Source organism: Miniopterus schreibersii, assembly GCF_964146895.1.
Source record: "Miniopterus schreibersii genome assembly, chromosome: 8".
Taxonomy (NCBI): Eukaryota; Metazoa; Chordata; class Mammalia; order Chiroptera; family Miniopteridae; genus Miniopterus; species Miniopterus schreibersii.
Genome location: NC_138109.1, coordinates 77,508,404 through 77,525,683, shown reverse-complemented (window position 1 = coordinate 77,525,683; position 17,280 = coordinate 77,508,404). Strand labels below are relative to the sequence as shown.

General features: G+C 40.0%; 1 protein-coding gene across 9 annotated transcripts in view; it reads right to left on the bottom strand.

The window, feature by feature from the left end:
* The window catches only part of ECI2 (enoyl-CoA delta isomerase 2), a 29,174-nt gene that overhangs the window by 10,150 nt on the left and 1,744 nt on the right, over positions 1–17,280 (bottom strand). For 3 of the 9 annotated variants that reach the window (XM_081146040.1, XM_081146043.1, XM_081146039.1), the window contains 4 exons: positions 14,043–14,190; positions 11,707–11,805; positions 11,293–11,481; positions 9,153–9,222 (listed from right to left, as the gene is read on the bottom strand). In XM_081146040.1, coding sequence (XP_081002166.1) covers positions 9,153–9,222; positions 11,293–11,481; positions 11,707–11,805; positions 14,043–14,150 — 466 coding nt within the window. In that variant the 5' untranslated portion in view covers positions 14,151–14,190. Of the gene's footprint in view, positions 1–9,152; positions 9,223–11,292; positions 11,482–11,706; positions 11,806–14,042; positions 14,191–14,277; positions 14,323–14,432; positions 14,549–17,280 lie in introns of all 9 variants that reach the window. The other 6 variants (XM_081146046.1, XM_081146042.1, XM_081146047.1 and 3 more) reach the window with 4 other exon arrangements.

The following is a 17,280-nucleotide window of genomic DNA, read 5'->3' as shown; positions in this document are numbered from 1 at the left end:
GACCAGTTTTAAACACTCAGTTCGATTATTTTTGACAACTGTAAATACCTGTGTGATCACAATCCAAAACAGCCATCATCCCAGAAAGTTTCCTTAAGCTCCTTTCAAGACATACTACCCAACACCTTTCTGAGGCTCTCAGGCTTCAATCACCACAGTTTTGCCTATTTCAGAACTTTATCTAGATGGAATCATACAATATGTACTTTCTGTGTCTGCCTTCTTTTGCTCATCCATGTTTTGAAGATTCACCATGGCCTTGTATCAGTTATCCACTCCCTTTTATTGATGAGTAGCATTCCATTGTACAAATAGTCAACAACTTGTTATCCACCTATCGATGGACATTTTGTTGTTTTCAGTTTTGGCTTCTGTGAAGTTGGCTACCATGACTGTTCTTGGTACAAGTTTTTTTTAATAGACATATCCTTAATTATCTTGAATAACTGCCCAGTGTGCATGGGTGTGTCACTGAGCTGATGCATAACTCTTTAACAAGTGTCCAACTAATACTGCAAAGTGTTCTCATATCAGAAATGCCTAAGGGCTCACGTTGTTCCACATCATTACCAATATCTGGTATTGCCTGTTTTAGTATCTTAGCCAGGTTAGTGGGTGACATATCTTGTTGTGGTTTTAATTTGCATTTCTTTGATTAATGATATTGAGTACCTTTTCACTTTTTTTTTGCCTGTACTGTATTTTTTAAAAATTTATCTTTATTGTTCAAAGTATAACAGATATCCCCTCCTTTTACCCCCATTGATTCCCACCCTGCATCCACCCTGCCCCCCAGGACTTCACCACACTATTGTCTGTGTCCATGGGTTATGCATATATGCATATAAGTTCTTTGATTAATCTCTCCCCGCCCACTCCCCCACCCCTGCCTTCCCACTTACATTCATCAGACTGTTCGATGCTTCTACGTCTCTGGATCTATTTTGTTCCTCAGTCTATTTTGTTTATTAGACTCCACATATGAGTGAGATCATGTAAAACTGAATCAGGAAGAATCAGAAAACCTGAATAGACTAACAACTGATGAAATCGAAGCAGCAATAAAAAGCTCCCAGCAGACAAAAGCCCTGGTCCAGACAGCTTCACAGGGGAGCATTCTAATTCTTTAAGTTGTAGGGTTAGTTTACTAAAAAATTTTCTTGCTGCTTGACGTAGGCCTGTAGTGCTATGAACTTCCCTTTCAGGATTGCTTTTGCTGTGTCCCATCGATTTTGGGTTGTGTGTTCATTTTCATTTGTTTCCAGGAAGTTTTTGATTTCTTTCTTGATCTTTTTGGTAACCCATTCATTGTTTAATAACATGCTATTTAGCCTCCATGTGTCTGGATGTTTTTGAGTGTTTTTACTGTAGTTGATTTCTCATTTCATGACATTGTGATCTCTTTGATATGATTTCAATCTTCTTGAACTTGTAGAGACTTGTTTTGTGTCCTAATGTGTGGTCTATCTTTGAGAATGACCCATGTGCACTTGAGAGAAATGTACATTCTGCACCTCTGGGGAAAAATGTTTTGTAAATGACAAATCCATCTGATCTAGTGTGGCATTTAGAGTCAGTTTCTGTGTTGACTTTTTGTCTGGAAGATCTATCCAGTGAAGTCAGTGGGGTGTTAATGTCCACGACTATGACTGTATTGCTGCTCATCTCTCCCTTAAAGTCCTTAAGGTTATTATTGATAGGTCCTTATTTATTGCCTTTTTAATTCTTTATGCCTATGTTTCTCTATTTCTTCTTCTTATTACAGCAGTCCCTTTAACATTTCTTGCAATGCTTCTATTTCTACTTCTAATTATAGCAGTCCCTTGAACATTTCCTGCAATGCTGGTTTGGTGGTGATAAACTCCGTTAGCGTTTTTTTGGGTCTGGGAAGCTCGTTAATTCACCATCTATTTTGAATGATAGCCTTGCTGGATAGAGTAGTCTTGGTTTCAGATCCTTGTTTTGCATTACCTTGACTACTTAGTACCATTCCCTTCTGGCCTGTAGAGTTTCTGACGTGAAATAGGCTGACAGCCTTATGGGAGCTCCTTTGTAGGTAACAGATTGCTTTTCTCTTGCTGCCTTTAAGATTCTCTCTTTGTCTTGAATTCTTGGCATTTTAATTATGATGTGTCTGGGTGTGGGCCTCTTTGCATTCTTCTTGCTTGGGACTCTCTGTGCCTCCTGAACTTGTGTGACTTTTCCTTCACCACATTACGGAAGTTTTCTGCCATTTTTTTCTTTAAACAAATTCTCTATCCCTTGCTTATTCTCCTCCCTTTCTGGCATTGCTATAATGCAAATATTGTTAATTTCATGTTGTCCCAAAGCTCCCTTCCTCTTTTTTTTTTAAGTATCTTCATTGATTTCAGAGAGAGGAAGGGAGAGGGAGAGAGAGAGATAGAAACATCAATGATGAGAAAGTCACTGATCGAATGCCTTCTGCACACCACCCACTGGAGACTGAGAGCCCACAACCCGGGCATGTGCCCTGATTGGAAACTGAACCATGATCTCCTGGGTCATAGGTCGATGCTCAACTGCTGAGCCACACTGGCCAGGCTGCCCTTGATTTTTGTTTTTTCTTTTTTGGATCTCTGATTGAGTGCTTTTTTCTACCCTGTCTTCTAATTCACTGATGTGATCCTCAGCTTCCACTAATCTGCTGCTTATCCCTTCCATTGTATTATTTACTTCTGCTATGTCATTCTTAATTTCCTTCATAGTTTCTATATCTTTTCTCATGCTGTTGAGTATCCTTATGATCAGTGTTCTGAACTCTCTATCTGATAGACTGCTTATCGCCATTTCATTTATCCCTTCTTTTGGAGAATTCTCTTGTTCTTTCATTTGGGGCTTTTTTTTTTGTCTCCCCATTTTGGCTGCTTATTTGGGTTTGTTTCTATGTATTGGGTAGATCTACTAGGACTCCCAGTGTTTTCGGATGGTCTCTGGTGTAGACCAATTTCAGACGCTGTTTGTGACTGGCCTTGGGTACCCTGTTTGAAACCTTAGGCACTCCACAGCTTGTGGTTCGCTCTGCTGGGGCTGAGTGCATTTGGAAAGGACCAAGATGTGCACCAAGGTCTGCTTTTCCAAGTTTTGGGTCCAGAAGCAGATCAGGCAAAGACTCAAAGCACCCAGATATCTGCTTGTTTATGCAGGCTGATTATTATTCTTAGTCTCTAATGAGCCTCAGGCTGCAGACCACAGCAAGGCATAAACTCCAAAGGATGGGGGCCAGAGGTTTTCCAACAGGCGGGGCAATTGCTTTCCCCCCTCAGGCAAAAGCTACCTGATGGTAAAGGTCTACCTGAGAAATATGTCCTCTGTAGTATGGGGGAATGACTCATCACAGGAATCCAGATGTCCACCCTTTGAGCTGTATCTCCAGAGCCAGCAACCCTGGATTTTCTCACACTGCTCTAGTCCACTCCACCCTCCCTCAACTGGAGCCTAAGGTGAGTGGCTGCGCATGAAATTTTGTGTGTTGGCCCTTTAAGAAGTACTGCATTACCAGCTGTCTCTCCCTGGCAGACAGAAACTCCGCTGCTTTTCACAGCCAGTTATTATGTGGGTACCTTTCTCAGTTCTGGTGCTCTGAGCTGGGTAGCCCAGCCTGGGGTTTAGACCCCACAGTTCTCAGTAGGAACCCCCTCAGCTGAGATATCCCTCCGGACCTTCAGCTGCTGCCTGTGGGAGCCTGGCCAGCCCTCTTGGTGCCTCTGCATTTCCCACCAGTCTCTATGTGGTCTCCACTTTATGTCCTTGGCTAAAGGGGGCTCTCCAGCTAGTCTTCAGTTGATTATTCAGGATGTTTTTTCTATATTTTAGTTGTAATTCCAGTTTGGTCCTGGGAGGGGATCAATCTCTTGCCACTGAAGACTTATTAATGGAGGAAGAATAGCTTTTTATTTAGAAAAAGATTTTATTGAATGTAGTGAGGAGACTGGACTGGGCATGGGAGAGAGGGTAACAGGATCAGACAGACTAGATATGGGCTCACTTCAGTTCAGACTGAGTCCATGGTGGCTTAGACTAGTGCAGAGAAGATGTGGGGAAAAAAGACTGATTCCAGAGATATTGATAAAGTGAATCTGGATTATACTGGAAATGGGAAGTGAGGAAGGGATACATATCAATAACGAATGTTAGGATTCTGATCTACATAACAGGGTACATGTGGAACCAACACTGTGATTTGGAACACTGAAGAAGATCCAGGTAGAGAGATGTGGGAAGTGACACCCATGAAGAAGTGCCAGGTGGATACACCAGTCTGGAGCCCTACGGAGCATCCTGGACTGAAGATACCAACATGGGAATCACAGCCATATGGACTTTTGTTAAAGTGAGGGCATGGATGAGAGAGTGCAGGGAGAACATGGAGCGAGAAGAGTGCCTAGGGCTAAACCTTCAGGAGTACTCCCATTTCATGCAACATAGAAGATGTATCTGCAAAGGATATCAGAGAGAGCAACTAGGGACAGGAGGAAAACCAGGGCAGGCTGGGCCACTGGAGCCTAAAGACAGTGCTTTAAGGAGTAGGGAACATGTCTGTGGATTTAATTATACGAAGGTCAGTGGAGACCTAAGCAAAAATGGAGATCACACTGGAAAGGGCTCAAGGGCCAGTTTCAAAGGAAATATTCAAATGACATGATTGTTTTCTAGTAGGGCTTTGCACAGTTGTATGTGGGGTACAGAGAAGCAAAGAGCTATATTGATTTCAGCAGTATTATTACATAATACATTTGTCCCTCAATTTTTTTTCCTGTTTTCACTAGGAGCAAATAATGTCATAAATAGTATTTTCAATAATTTAACGAGCAATAAAATTTTTCCAAAATTTTTTATGGTGATCTCCTCTTTCTCTCTCCCCCCCCGCCCCATATATATAGACATTAAGAGCTGAGATATCCTGTGGACTCAAAATAGAAGTGATGAACAACAGAAAGAAATGAAAAGGTGCCTGAGAGAGTTCAGGGAAAAATGAAAGAAAAAACCATAACCATCAAAGAAATGATGCCATTAGAAGCAGTCAAAGAGTCAAGAGACATTGCTAAAGCTCAGTTAGGGCACTGGAGTACAGGATTGAGACAAATCGGCGAAACAAGTGGAAGACAACAGAGTTAAGAATTCAGAGAAAATGACAGGTAACAGATCCAGTAGGCCAGACATTTCTTTTCCATAACTACAATTTCTTTCAAAGAGAACAGATCAATTGCAATAAAAATATTCAAAATATAAAAGAAAACTTAAAATAAGGCCTTAATAACCAGTTTTAAAAGGACATGCACTGCCTAGGAAAAACTGATTAAAAAAAAAAAAAAAAAGTAAAGTATCCCATGGTCATCTAGAGATAAAAATGGTGGTCTTAAAGGAGTAAAAATAAAATTAATGGTGGCCTCAAACTTCTCCCCAGCAATATTTGGTGCTAGAAAATAATGTAGCTCTATTTAACAGATTATATACTTGGAAGAGAGGTTTAGGGATAGCAGGAAATACATGCTCACTTCCTCGCCTTTCATAGAGGCACCCAACAGATACTGTCCAAAGGGAGTAATACAGGATAGAGATGTTTATGTGTACCACATACAACTATAAAAGTTATTACTAAAAGCAGCGAAAAACTTCCAAACTATGACACACACTTCCAAAATAAAACACACTTAGCGAAACGAGAAACACGGACCATGAAGTAAAAAATAACAATCAAAGGAAGTATTATAAACAGAAAGCATGTAAGATGCCAGAACTAAGACCTAACATATCTGTCATACACACAAATCTAACAGGTAAAAGGACCTTTACAACAAAAATGCAGACACTCAAAGTCGAAAAACCCCAAAATGTGCTGTACAAAACAGCCAATAAAAAAAATAATTCGGAAAATCATAAAGTTAAAAGATAAGTAAAGGTTTACAGACAAGTGCAGACAGTACTGAAGCAGGTGTTATGGTATTAATATTTGACAGGGTTGATTTCAAGGCAAAAAGCACTAAGTGAGCTAGATGGCCATTTGGTAATAAAGGATAAACTCCACAGTGAAGACCTAACCACAAATCTTTTAGTATTATTATGATAAAAACTTGCTTTGTAACAAAGGCTTTTTTTTGGACACAAAGGAGAAATGGACAGAAACAATGGTAATAGATGCCTTTAAATCATTTTTTCATTCCAAGACAGAGTCAGAAGAAAAAATAGAATTGGGGAATCAAAATAATATAAACTTACATTTTTAATTCTACACCTTAAAAATAAGAATAACCCTGGCTGGTGACTCAGTTAGTTGGAGCGTCACCCTATACACTAAAAGATTACGTGTTCAGTTCCTGGTCAGGGCACGTACCTACGTTCCGGGTTCGATCCCCAGTGAAGGCACATACGGGAGGCAACTGATCGATGTTTCTCTTTCTCTCTCCCCCCTCCCCCTTTCTCTACAAAAAGAAAATCAATAAACACATCCTCGGGTAAGGATTAAAAAATTTAAAAAAAGAATAGAGTTTTAAAAAACTTTTCCATGTCATTTATTATATTGTACATTATCACATATATAAAACAGCACAGAGCTTACTTTTGAAGTGCTCCTGGATAACATAATAAAAAATTGGTCATCTTCTACATTTTTATCTTCAGGATAGAGTTTTCAATATATATTGTATAGCAATATACACTAAATTTTAATAGATTCTGAAAAAGTAAGATTAGTAAAACTGATCATCTCTGATTATAATATATAAGGCTAGGAATTAACAACAGAAATGGAAAACCCCCAACAAAACTTTCTGGATATTAAAGGAACTATTATTATATGTAATGCTTAGATCAAAGAGGTTACAGAAACTAAAAGTGAAGAGTATAAGGTCCCTGGCCACCCGAGTCCAAAACTCCCATCTTGGTAGGAGCAGCCACAGAAGCTGGAACTTGGCAACAGACGCAGACGTGGGACTTGGCACCCTACAACCCACAAAGTGACCACAAGCCCCTGCCACACCACAAATGACCAGTGAGAACACCTGTACCTGACTCCAGGAAAGAACAAACAAGATTGATTCTTTGCCCGACACCCCAGTCCCCCTCCCGTCCCACTAAGCCCTGTATAAAACAGCCTCTACCCCTCGGGGGTGGTGACTGCCCACTGAGCCGCACCCCACCTGCACCCAGGTGGTTTTCAATAAACCTGTTTTTAACTCTCAACAAGCCCCTTGGCAAATCCTCCTAATATAGAATATTTAGAAAATAACTAGTGAAAGCACAATTTATGGAAATTTAATCTTTCCATTTTCTTACCTATAGATTAGAGTAATAATAGGGCCTAGCCACATAAGGTCGTTACGAGAAAGCTTAGAAAAATTAAGAAATTAAAGGAAAACTTTAAAAAGAATTAAAGTGCTTAGAGTGCCTGGCAAACAGAAAGTATTATATAAATATTAACCATTATCATTGTTATTAAACTCAGGAATTTTACTTTTAGGAATACAGCCTATAGATATTTTGCATGTTAGTTGAAAGACATACACCCAAGGGTATTCACTGCAACACCCTTCCAATAGCAAGAGGCTTAAGTACAATCTACATGTTCATCAATAGTGGAAAGATGAAATAAATTATGAAATCCAAACCATTTAATACTTTGCAGTCCTGAAGAGAAAAACTTAGAAGTGTATGTTCTGGCAGAACAATTTTTCAGGAAATGTTAGAAAGGAAGGTGGGTATAATATGTGCGTATTATATACTTCCTTTTCTATTTTCTTTTTTTTCGGTGGAGGGAAACAAACACGCATGCTTGTATATACAGACATTATTGGAAAGCATCAAGGAAAACTGAATTTTTTTAGGGAGCGGATTTGGGGTTCCAAGGAGAGTGAGATTTAGTTTTGTTATGTACCTTTCAAGCTCTTTGGTTTTTTAAAAACCAGGTGTCTATATTTTACTTAAGAATAGTTAATTTAAAAAATAGAAAACATTCTCCTCCTGTATCAAACCAATGCTACTTCTGGATTACTGCTTTTCCCGTCCCCATTCTCCTAAATTACCTGGGCATACACGTGGGATATGAGGGCCATCTCCAATTCTTCCCCTTCATTCCTCCCTCAAGTCATTCTTAGATTTCTCTCTTCCCCCTGCTATTTTTTACTAAAAGCTATCTGATATCTCTAGATATTTATTTTACAAATTTTAATGGAAAATTAAAAATAAAATCACTCCTGCTTCTGCCATGCCTACAAACAGTAACAGCCACTCCTAACAAGTGTCGGCTGTGTGTCACGCCCCTTGCCCGCATATCTCATGGCATCATCTCAACCATTCAGTGGGGTCAGTAAAACAGTGTCTTCCCCGTTCAGAAGCAGAAGTCACCTGCAGGTAAGGAGGGAAGCCAGGCTTTACCCTCAAGTTGATCTGAGTCCCCACTATGCACAGTGCCCCTTCCAAGTTCAACAACTTTCCTTTTCCATGGTTTCATCAGCCCAGGGCCATGGGCATCCGTCATATTTTCTGGTTATAATCACAGTACTGATATAATTCTTAATGCTTTTTATATCTTAAACATTTTAGATATTGTTGGTCTTTACAATTATCCTTTTGAATGCTTGTACAATATAGTCTAGTGGATGCTCTATAATTTGCTTTATTATTTTACTATGGCAACATATTTAGAATGCTTTCACAACTACAAGCAATGCTGCAAAGATTATCTTTCTTGCATAAGACATTTCTCTTTTGTAAGTACTCAATTTTAGTACCAATAAGACTTTTCTTACCAATTTGTATCTGCTTTTTATAGATACATTTTGGGTCTATTAAGTTTTTCACATATTTAAGAGTTAAATTATCTTAGTACTGGACAGGACCTTAAAGCTTATATACTCAATTTCCTATCTAATAGGAAATCCTCCAAAATAGAAATTTAATTAAGAAATCTAAGAAAAGTTTTCTTCAACTACTTGTAAATTGCCCATTCTCACTTTGAACTCCAATACCCCACTATCCCCCCTTTTCCCTTTGTCCAAAATGTCTTACATACCCAATATTGCCTTTCTGTCTTTTGAATTTTCATGGATTTATGTCTGTGTGAATTCCCCATGCATGTATTAAACTTTGATTTTCTCTTGTTTAAAAAAAAAAAGAAAACTAAGAAAATGTCTTACCTGTTAAAACAGTTATGGTGGAGTCATCCTTGCTTGCAGCTTTAAGTGCAAGCATGATTTCTTGATACATCTGTACAAAAGGGGGGAGATGAGAAAAAGAACCCTGAGAATGGTAACCATCACCCAGTGGAGTCCCTCAATGTCAGGCTGTGAGCCTTCTCTCTGCAAAGTGCCAAATGTTTACTTTGGTTGTATTTAAATAACCCAATACACTTGAAAGGATTTTCATTCCTTTTACGATTGACTGTATTAGGTACCAAGTGCTATAGTAGATGCTGGGGGATATATATCCACTTTTTTCCAAAAGTAAACAACACACAATCCTTGAGCCTTTGGAATTAATAGAGGAGTTTGCTCTAAAATGGGCGGAAAGCACAAAGTAGCAAGAAGCTTGGAGAAGGTGCTGGTACTTGTCTAGGATGGATATGACAGGAGGAGGCCAGAGGAAGATTTCCTTGAAGCAATTTTTCAACTGTAACCTCAAGGAAGAGCACAAGTGTCCCTGGTAGTCAGTCTTGTAGTTCCTTTTGGGTGTGTTGAACCTACTTGTCCCTGGGAAGTGTTAAAAAGCTGGGATTTCCAAGACACTGGATAGTGAAGGACAACAGGCCCAATATTTTAAATCAGCAACATCTCTGAAAATCTTGGACGTGTAGTTGCTACAGCTTTTAATGCACTTAAAACAGGCACAGTTTCTACCTTAGATGGGACTTCAATGTGGGAGAGAATGATGAAGAGGGCTGATATTTACAGATACACAGACACTGAGAAAAAAAAGTATGAACTTTTCAAAATATATGAATAAAAGCCAAATCATTTTCACTGAGGGAGGGAATGAGGAAGTCATTCCATTATTATTATAGTTATGATGACACAGCAGGGCAGGGTAACTGGTAAGAGCCAGGGTTGGGAGACAGACATATCAGGGTTTCAATTAGGTTTTCCTCCATATTAGCTATGTGAATTTGAACAATTAGGTTACCACTTCACCTAACTATTTTACTGTTAAATAATAACAGTAGGCTCCTTGTGGGAACTAACCAAACCTCTGTGTGGAAAGGGCTGACACATATTAGGCTCTGTAAAGAGCAGCTCATATTATTATTATTACCATGATAATAGAGAAATGAGTCAGGATAAAAGGACAAACAGTTCTGAGAATCAAATATTTTATTAATTGAATGGCACATATCCAACTTCATGGAATTCTTATTTAAGACTAACTTAGTATGCTATTTCTACTGCGATGCAGATGATAAGCTCAATGAAAGGGGTTATAGCCTCTCAAATTTTACTCCCAGTTCAGCACCAAGCATCCAACTAACTCCCTGTAATTCTTTTTCTTTTTTTTCTGTAATTCTTTTTCAAGGTGAAAGAGCTAAAGTGATTATTTATTTATTTTTAAAAATATATCTTTATTGATTTCAGAGAGAGAGGAAGGGAGAGGCAGAGAGAGAGACAGAAACATCACTGATGAGATCGGCTGCCTCCTGCAAGCCCCCAGTGGGGGACTGAGCTGCAACCCGAGCATGTGCCCTGACCGACAACCGAACTACGACCTCCTGGATCACAGGCCGATGCTCAACCACTGAGCCACGCCGGCCCGGCTAAAATGCTTATTTTTATTATCATTCTAGTTCAACAACAGATTCAAAGACTAAAGCTGCTCTTGTGAAGTAGCACATTTAAAGCAGAGATGGGTTATAATCGATTTAAGATGAAGTCCTGCTCTCCTTTCTCCTTCTACTTTAGAAAATAAAGCTTGTGCAGGAAGAGCAGTGCTCACTCTCAGGCCTCAGTGACATGAAAACACTTCTGGGGTCAGTCTACACCAACCTTAGAGAACCTCTACCCACATTCTCTTAGATTAATATATGTCTCATTTACATTAATTTATCTGTGCTTCCATCATTGGGAAAGTTGTAGCTCCTTTGGGTATGTAGAACCTACCTGAAGCTCACAGATTCTAAATAATGAAGGCCTAGCTCTGCTGTGTGAAGCAGCCACAACTACTAATCTTCCTGCAAAAACCCAATGAGCAATTATAAGAACAGGAATGATGCCGAGACACTACAGCTTTTGAGTGCAATGGCCAGAGGGGGAAATAAAAAGGAGGAAGAACTGGGCAAAGTAATGTCACCTGAATGTTTATCGCATTCATTTTGGCGGGCCGGTTCAGCATGATCTTTGTGATGCCATCCTCAGAGGTCACCACCAGGTTTTCATAAGCCTGTCGTTTCCTGTCTGCTCCAGGCTCTAGCTGGACGGAGGACTCAGATGAAGAGCTCAGACTGGACACCAAATCTACATAGTTCTGCCTGGCAGTTTCCTGAAGAGAAGATGACAGATAACTTAAGCTCATGGCCAACAAATAAGCATTTTGAGAAACTTACTATGCTAATAAGTAGCAACTTGCAACGGAGAAAGAACAGAGGCTCTGGTTCAATAGAGTTACATTCAGATCTTGAGGGCTCCACCTATAATGGATTGATAATGAAAAACTCCCATCTTCCTTTAGGGATAAAGCAAGTAAAATAAAAGTAAATAAATGTACCTTGGGCAGACTGCCAAGAGCATTCCATGCATCCCATTTGGCCTTATTAATAAAGTCAAACACACCTGGTTTGGGCATATTACACGGTCCTTCAGTGCCCTGTGAAAAGGAGAGGGGCAATTTTTAGCCAAGTGTCCATGTAAATTGGAGCCTTAAATTTTAAGATCCATAAAATGCACAACTAGGATGACTGTGCCTTCCTTCCCAAATACTTTCACAAAGTACATAAATTGATCTGAACTTTCCCCTTGCCTTCTCTTTGATGTTGCCAAAATTGCACAAGTAACAGAAAAAAGACCGGACAGACAAAATGTGCCATTGGCACAGTGGTGGATTTCTGGTAACTGAGCAACAGAGCTGCAGCTGAGAGGGGAGGGTGGCTCTCCGAGCCACTGGCCCTTAGGAAACTGAACCAAAGGACATGTGAGCAGACAGTAAAAAGCAACTAGACTTCACTTGAGGGTAGGTGGCATGTGTGTTTTGAAATGAATAGAATATCCTAGTCAACTACACTTCAAAAAAGCAATTTAAAACTCTAGTTAATAATCACATTTAAAAATGTTAAATTACATATTTAATACAATTAGCTAAAAGAGGACTGAAATGCTTTGAAAAACAAAGGCAGTATAAACAAGGCTAAGACTGTCCAAAGACAGACAAAAGTGACTGCAAGAGTTAGCCGCCTCAGAAATCAGAGGCAACAGTCCACAAGACTTCCCCTATTTCTAATGCCAAGTGCAAGGTTGGAGGGCTCCTGCTGATCTGCTGGAATGACCCACAGAACTCTCTGAAAGCTGTCACATTCACAATTACAATTTACTGCCAGGAAAGAATACAGATTAACATCAGCAAGGGAGGAGATGCATAAGGTGAAGTCTGGGGGCAGCATACCCCTCCCCGCTGTGGAGGTGGAGTCGGGACAGTGTGCCTCTCCCAGAATTGATGTGTGACAACACTCATGGAGACTGTGTCACCCACCAGGGAAGCTCACTCCAGCCTCAGTGTTCAGAGTTTTCACCGGGAGCTCCGTAACCACTGAAGCCCCACTCTCTAAATCACAGTGTCAACTTATCGTGCGGCCAGTCCCACTCTAAATCACACTGCTAGATTCTGCAGGCAAAGACACTCCTATCAGGCACAGCATTTCAAGGGTTTAAATAGTACATGATCTAAGGTAATCTTGCCCAGAAGCCAGGGGCAAGGGCCAGACCTCTTTTTGGTAGGAGAGGCTCATACCAACCACAGGAAGAGAAACACACAGGCGCCCAGAGGGCTGACTTCCCAGGATAGTCTTTAGACATTGCAACTTAAAAACCTACATTTTAAAATTTTGTTACAAAAATTTTCAAAGATACACAAAAATAAAATATTATAATGAATTCCCAATACTTATCACCCAATCAACAACTATCATTTTTGCCATACTTGCTTCCTCCATTCTTTTCTTTCTTTTTTGCTTAATTTTAGTGAATCCTAAACACCATACTATTTCACCCCTACATTCTTAATATGCATTCCCAAAAAAACACAGAAAACCCCCAACATTTTCTTATATAACCATGATACTATTATACAACAGTTTCTAGATACTACTATTCAGTCCATACTCAAATTTCCCCAATTTTCTCAAAACAACTTTTTCAGTTGATTTATTCTAATGGCAGCCAAATAAGGTCTACACTCTTCTTGGTTGTTACATCCTTAAAGTCTCTTTTCCTCTGGAGTGATCCTGAGGGGTTACTTTTTGCCTAACTAGGGTTTGAAAGTGTAATATGCAAACCCATGTATACACCGGTGAGAGCTGTTTTAAAATAGAGCCAAAGCAGCCACCGCAGGGGAACTGCCTGCACATCCTGCTCCTCGAACCTTTAGAATGTTCTGAACCAGCAAAGTAATTTTTGGACTAGGCCAAGGCAATTACTTGTAAAACTAACAGGAAAGCACACATCCTGACCACAAGGAAAAATTCTATCTTCCAGAAGATAGAATTAGTAACTCAGCTTGCCAACACCAATAGAAACTTCTTTCTTCTATTCATGTAATTATTTCCCTTCCTTTTCTCATAAAACACCCTTGCCTTCACCCTATAATCGGGACTCAGTTTGTGTTCCTGCTTGAATCTGTACCCTGAAATTGCAATTCTGTGATCTCAAGTAAATACTTGTTGCCTTTCACTTTGGCATTTTATTTTTAGGTTAATATATTCTTTAAAGGAAAGGCAGCAAAACAAACCCTAAAAATAGTAAAGCTGAATTTCAGTAAAACACACACCATATCTATTTGAGGAGCTACCTGCTCAAAACGTCTCTAAATTATATCAGATCTTAGGCATTTACCTGCTTATATAGTGCATAGAGTTTTAGCTTCACTTCATTTCCTGGATCCTTCTTCAACAGTTTTACCTGATTTATTGCATTTTCAAAGTCCTCCTGACTGGCTCTCATTGCTGTTCCACGCAAGTGCAACTGAAGTGCTAGGAGAGGACTACAAACAGACAGAGTGATTTCTAATTGTTCCCAACCCTTACATATTCAAATGCTGTTTCTCTACAAGTATTTCCCCTATACTTGCCCCAACAAGCTGGCTGCAAATGGTTGCTGTTTTCCAAAATGATTCCTAGATAAGAAATCAATACAGAAGTTAACTATAGTGATTTTAAAATAATGGTAAAGGAAGCTGCTATCCAGTACGTTATTTGCAGCAATTCAAATGCAATATAGGCATACCTCAGAGATACTGAAGATTTGGTTCCAGACCACAATAAAGTGAGTTTTGCAGTAGAACAAGTTGTAATCTTTTTGCTGGTGGAGGTTCTTGCCTTCAATTTATAAAAAGAATGCACCTGTTAAGTGCAATAAAATAAGGTATGCCCGAGCCCAAATGGCCATGTAAATTTTGCCACATTTGCAAGAAGTAAATGAAAGGCATACAAGGTAGAAGACAGAAGGAGACAGACCAAGGGGGCAAAGTGCACAGAAGGAATTTAGTAGTTTGTGTCCCAAGGCCTAGAAACAGCCTCAGCACTCAGTGATTTAACAGGAAGCTCAGCACAGCAGACACAGACTCACTCCTAACCCCAGGATGTTTTAGCCAGCCAGCCAGGAGCAGGAACAGCAAGCACAGCCAGGTAAGTTTTTAAGCGCACACACACAGTTAGCAGAGGGAAGAGGAAAATTCAGTGCACAATATGGAAGCCACAAGCAAAATATGGATGTTTGCAATGATGATGTTGAATAATAAAGTTGATGGCATCAAAGATGATTAAAATAATAGTTACAAATAAAGCCCAAATACAGCAAATGTATCACCTCCTCTACAATAATGTAACTTTCAAAGACTATGATGAAGTTTAGGTTCAAACTTTGAAATATTAGTCTGTAATTCAATAAAACTGGTTTTAAATAAATTTTATACTAAATATTTGATTTAGTTTTATTTTCCCCTAGAAAAACTCTATCCTACATGAATTTGGCACCTAGCAGGTTCCAAGTAGAAAACGAAAGGAAACTGAAAAATCACCAATATAAGGCCTAAATGTGCAAGTTCTCACAAAATATAGTGCAAACTTATTTATTGTAAAATAAAGTGAGTTTTGGGAGATTAAAGATGGCGGCAGACTGACTGGAAGCTACACTGACACTCTCCCAGGACCAAACTGGAATTACAACTAAAATAGAGAAAAACCATCCTGAATAACCAACTGCAACTGAAGACGAGCTAGAGAGCACCCTCATAACCAAGGAGGAAAAGAGACTGGTAGGAAATGCGGAGGTGCCAGAGGGCTGGCTGGGCTCCCACAGGCAGCACCTGAAGGTCCAATGGGATATCTCAGCTGTGGGGGTTCCCACTGAGGACTCAGGGGACCCAGGCTGGGCTTCCCAGTCAAGAGCACCAGAACTAAGAAAGGTGCCCACATAACATATGGCTGTGAAAAGCAGCCAGGTTTCTGTCTGCCAGAGAGAGAGGGCTGGGAATGCAGGGACCCTGTTAAACACCCAACACACAAAGTTTCGTGTGCAGCTGCTCAGCTTGGGCTCCAGCAGAGGGAGGGCAGAGTGGACTGGAGCTGTGTGAGGAGAATCTAGGGTTGCGGGCTCTGGAGAAAGAGCTTAGAGGGCACCCCTCTGGATTCCTGTGCCAAGTCATTCCCCCATACTGCAGAGGCAGACATTTACCTTCCTAGCAGCTTTTGCCTGAGGTGGAAGCAATTGCCCCACCCTGCTGGAAAACCTCTTGCCCTACCCTAAGGAGTTTCTACAGCTCGAGGCTCATTAAGAGAATCAGATTAATCAGCCTGCAGGCAGAGGCAGACCTCAGAGTGCTTTGAGTCTTTGCCTGATCTGTTTCTGGCCCCGGGCCTTGGAAAAGTAGCCTTTGTGTGCATCTTGGTCCTCTCCAAATGTACCCAGCCCCAACAGAGGGGACCTCAAGCTGTGGGTTGTTGATAGCTCCAAACAGGGTACTAAGGGCCAGTCACAAACTGTGTCTGACATTGGCCTGCACCAGACACTGTCTCAAAAGACTGAGAGTCCTAGCAGGCCTATCTAATACATAGAAACAAACCCAACAGGCAGCCAAAATAGGGAGACAAAATACCAAGACCCAAATGAAAGAACAAGAGAAGTCTCCAGAAAAAGAGCTAAATGAAATGGTGAAAAGCAATCTATCAAATATAGAGTTCAGAATACTGATTGTAAGGATGCTCAACAGCATGAAGAAAGATATGGAAACTCTGAAGGAAATTAAGAATGACATAGCAGAAATAAAGAATACATTGGAAATAGTAAATAATACATTGGAAGGAATAAATAAAGCAGATTAGAGGAAGCTGAGGATCGTATCAGTGAATTAGAAGACAGGGTAAAAAAAAAAATCACTCAATGAGAGATCCAAAAAGAAAAAACAATTAAAAAACAGGAGGACAGTCTAAGGGAGCTGTGGGACAACATGAAATTAACAATATTTGCATCATAGGAGTGCCAGAAAGGGAAGAGAATAAGCAAGGGATAGAGAATTTGTTTGAAGAAATCATAGCAGAAAACATCCATAACCTGGTCAAGGAGAAAGCCACACAAGTTCAGGAGGCACAGAGAGCCCAAGCAAGAAGAATCCAAAGAGGCCCACGCCCAGACACATCATAATTAAAATGCCAAGAATTCAAGACAAAGAGAGAATATTAAAGGCAGCCAGAGAAAAGCAATCTGTTACCTACAAAGGAGCTCCCATAAGGCTGTCAGCTGATTTCTCATCAGAAACTCTACAGGCCAGAAGAGAATGGCATGAAGTATTCAAGGTAATGCAAAACAAGGACCTGAAACCAAGGCTACTCTACCCAGCAAGGATCTGAAACCAAGACTACTCTACCCAGCACCATCTATTCAAAATAAATGGTGAAATAAAGAGGTTCCCAGACAAAAAAAGGCTAAAGGAGTTTATCACCACCAAACCAGCATTGCAAGAAATGTTAAAGGGACTGTGTAATAATAATAAGAAACAGAGAGAAAATTGGCATAAAGAATTAAAATGGCAATAAATAAGGACATATCAATAATAACCTTAAGGACTTTAATGGAG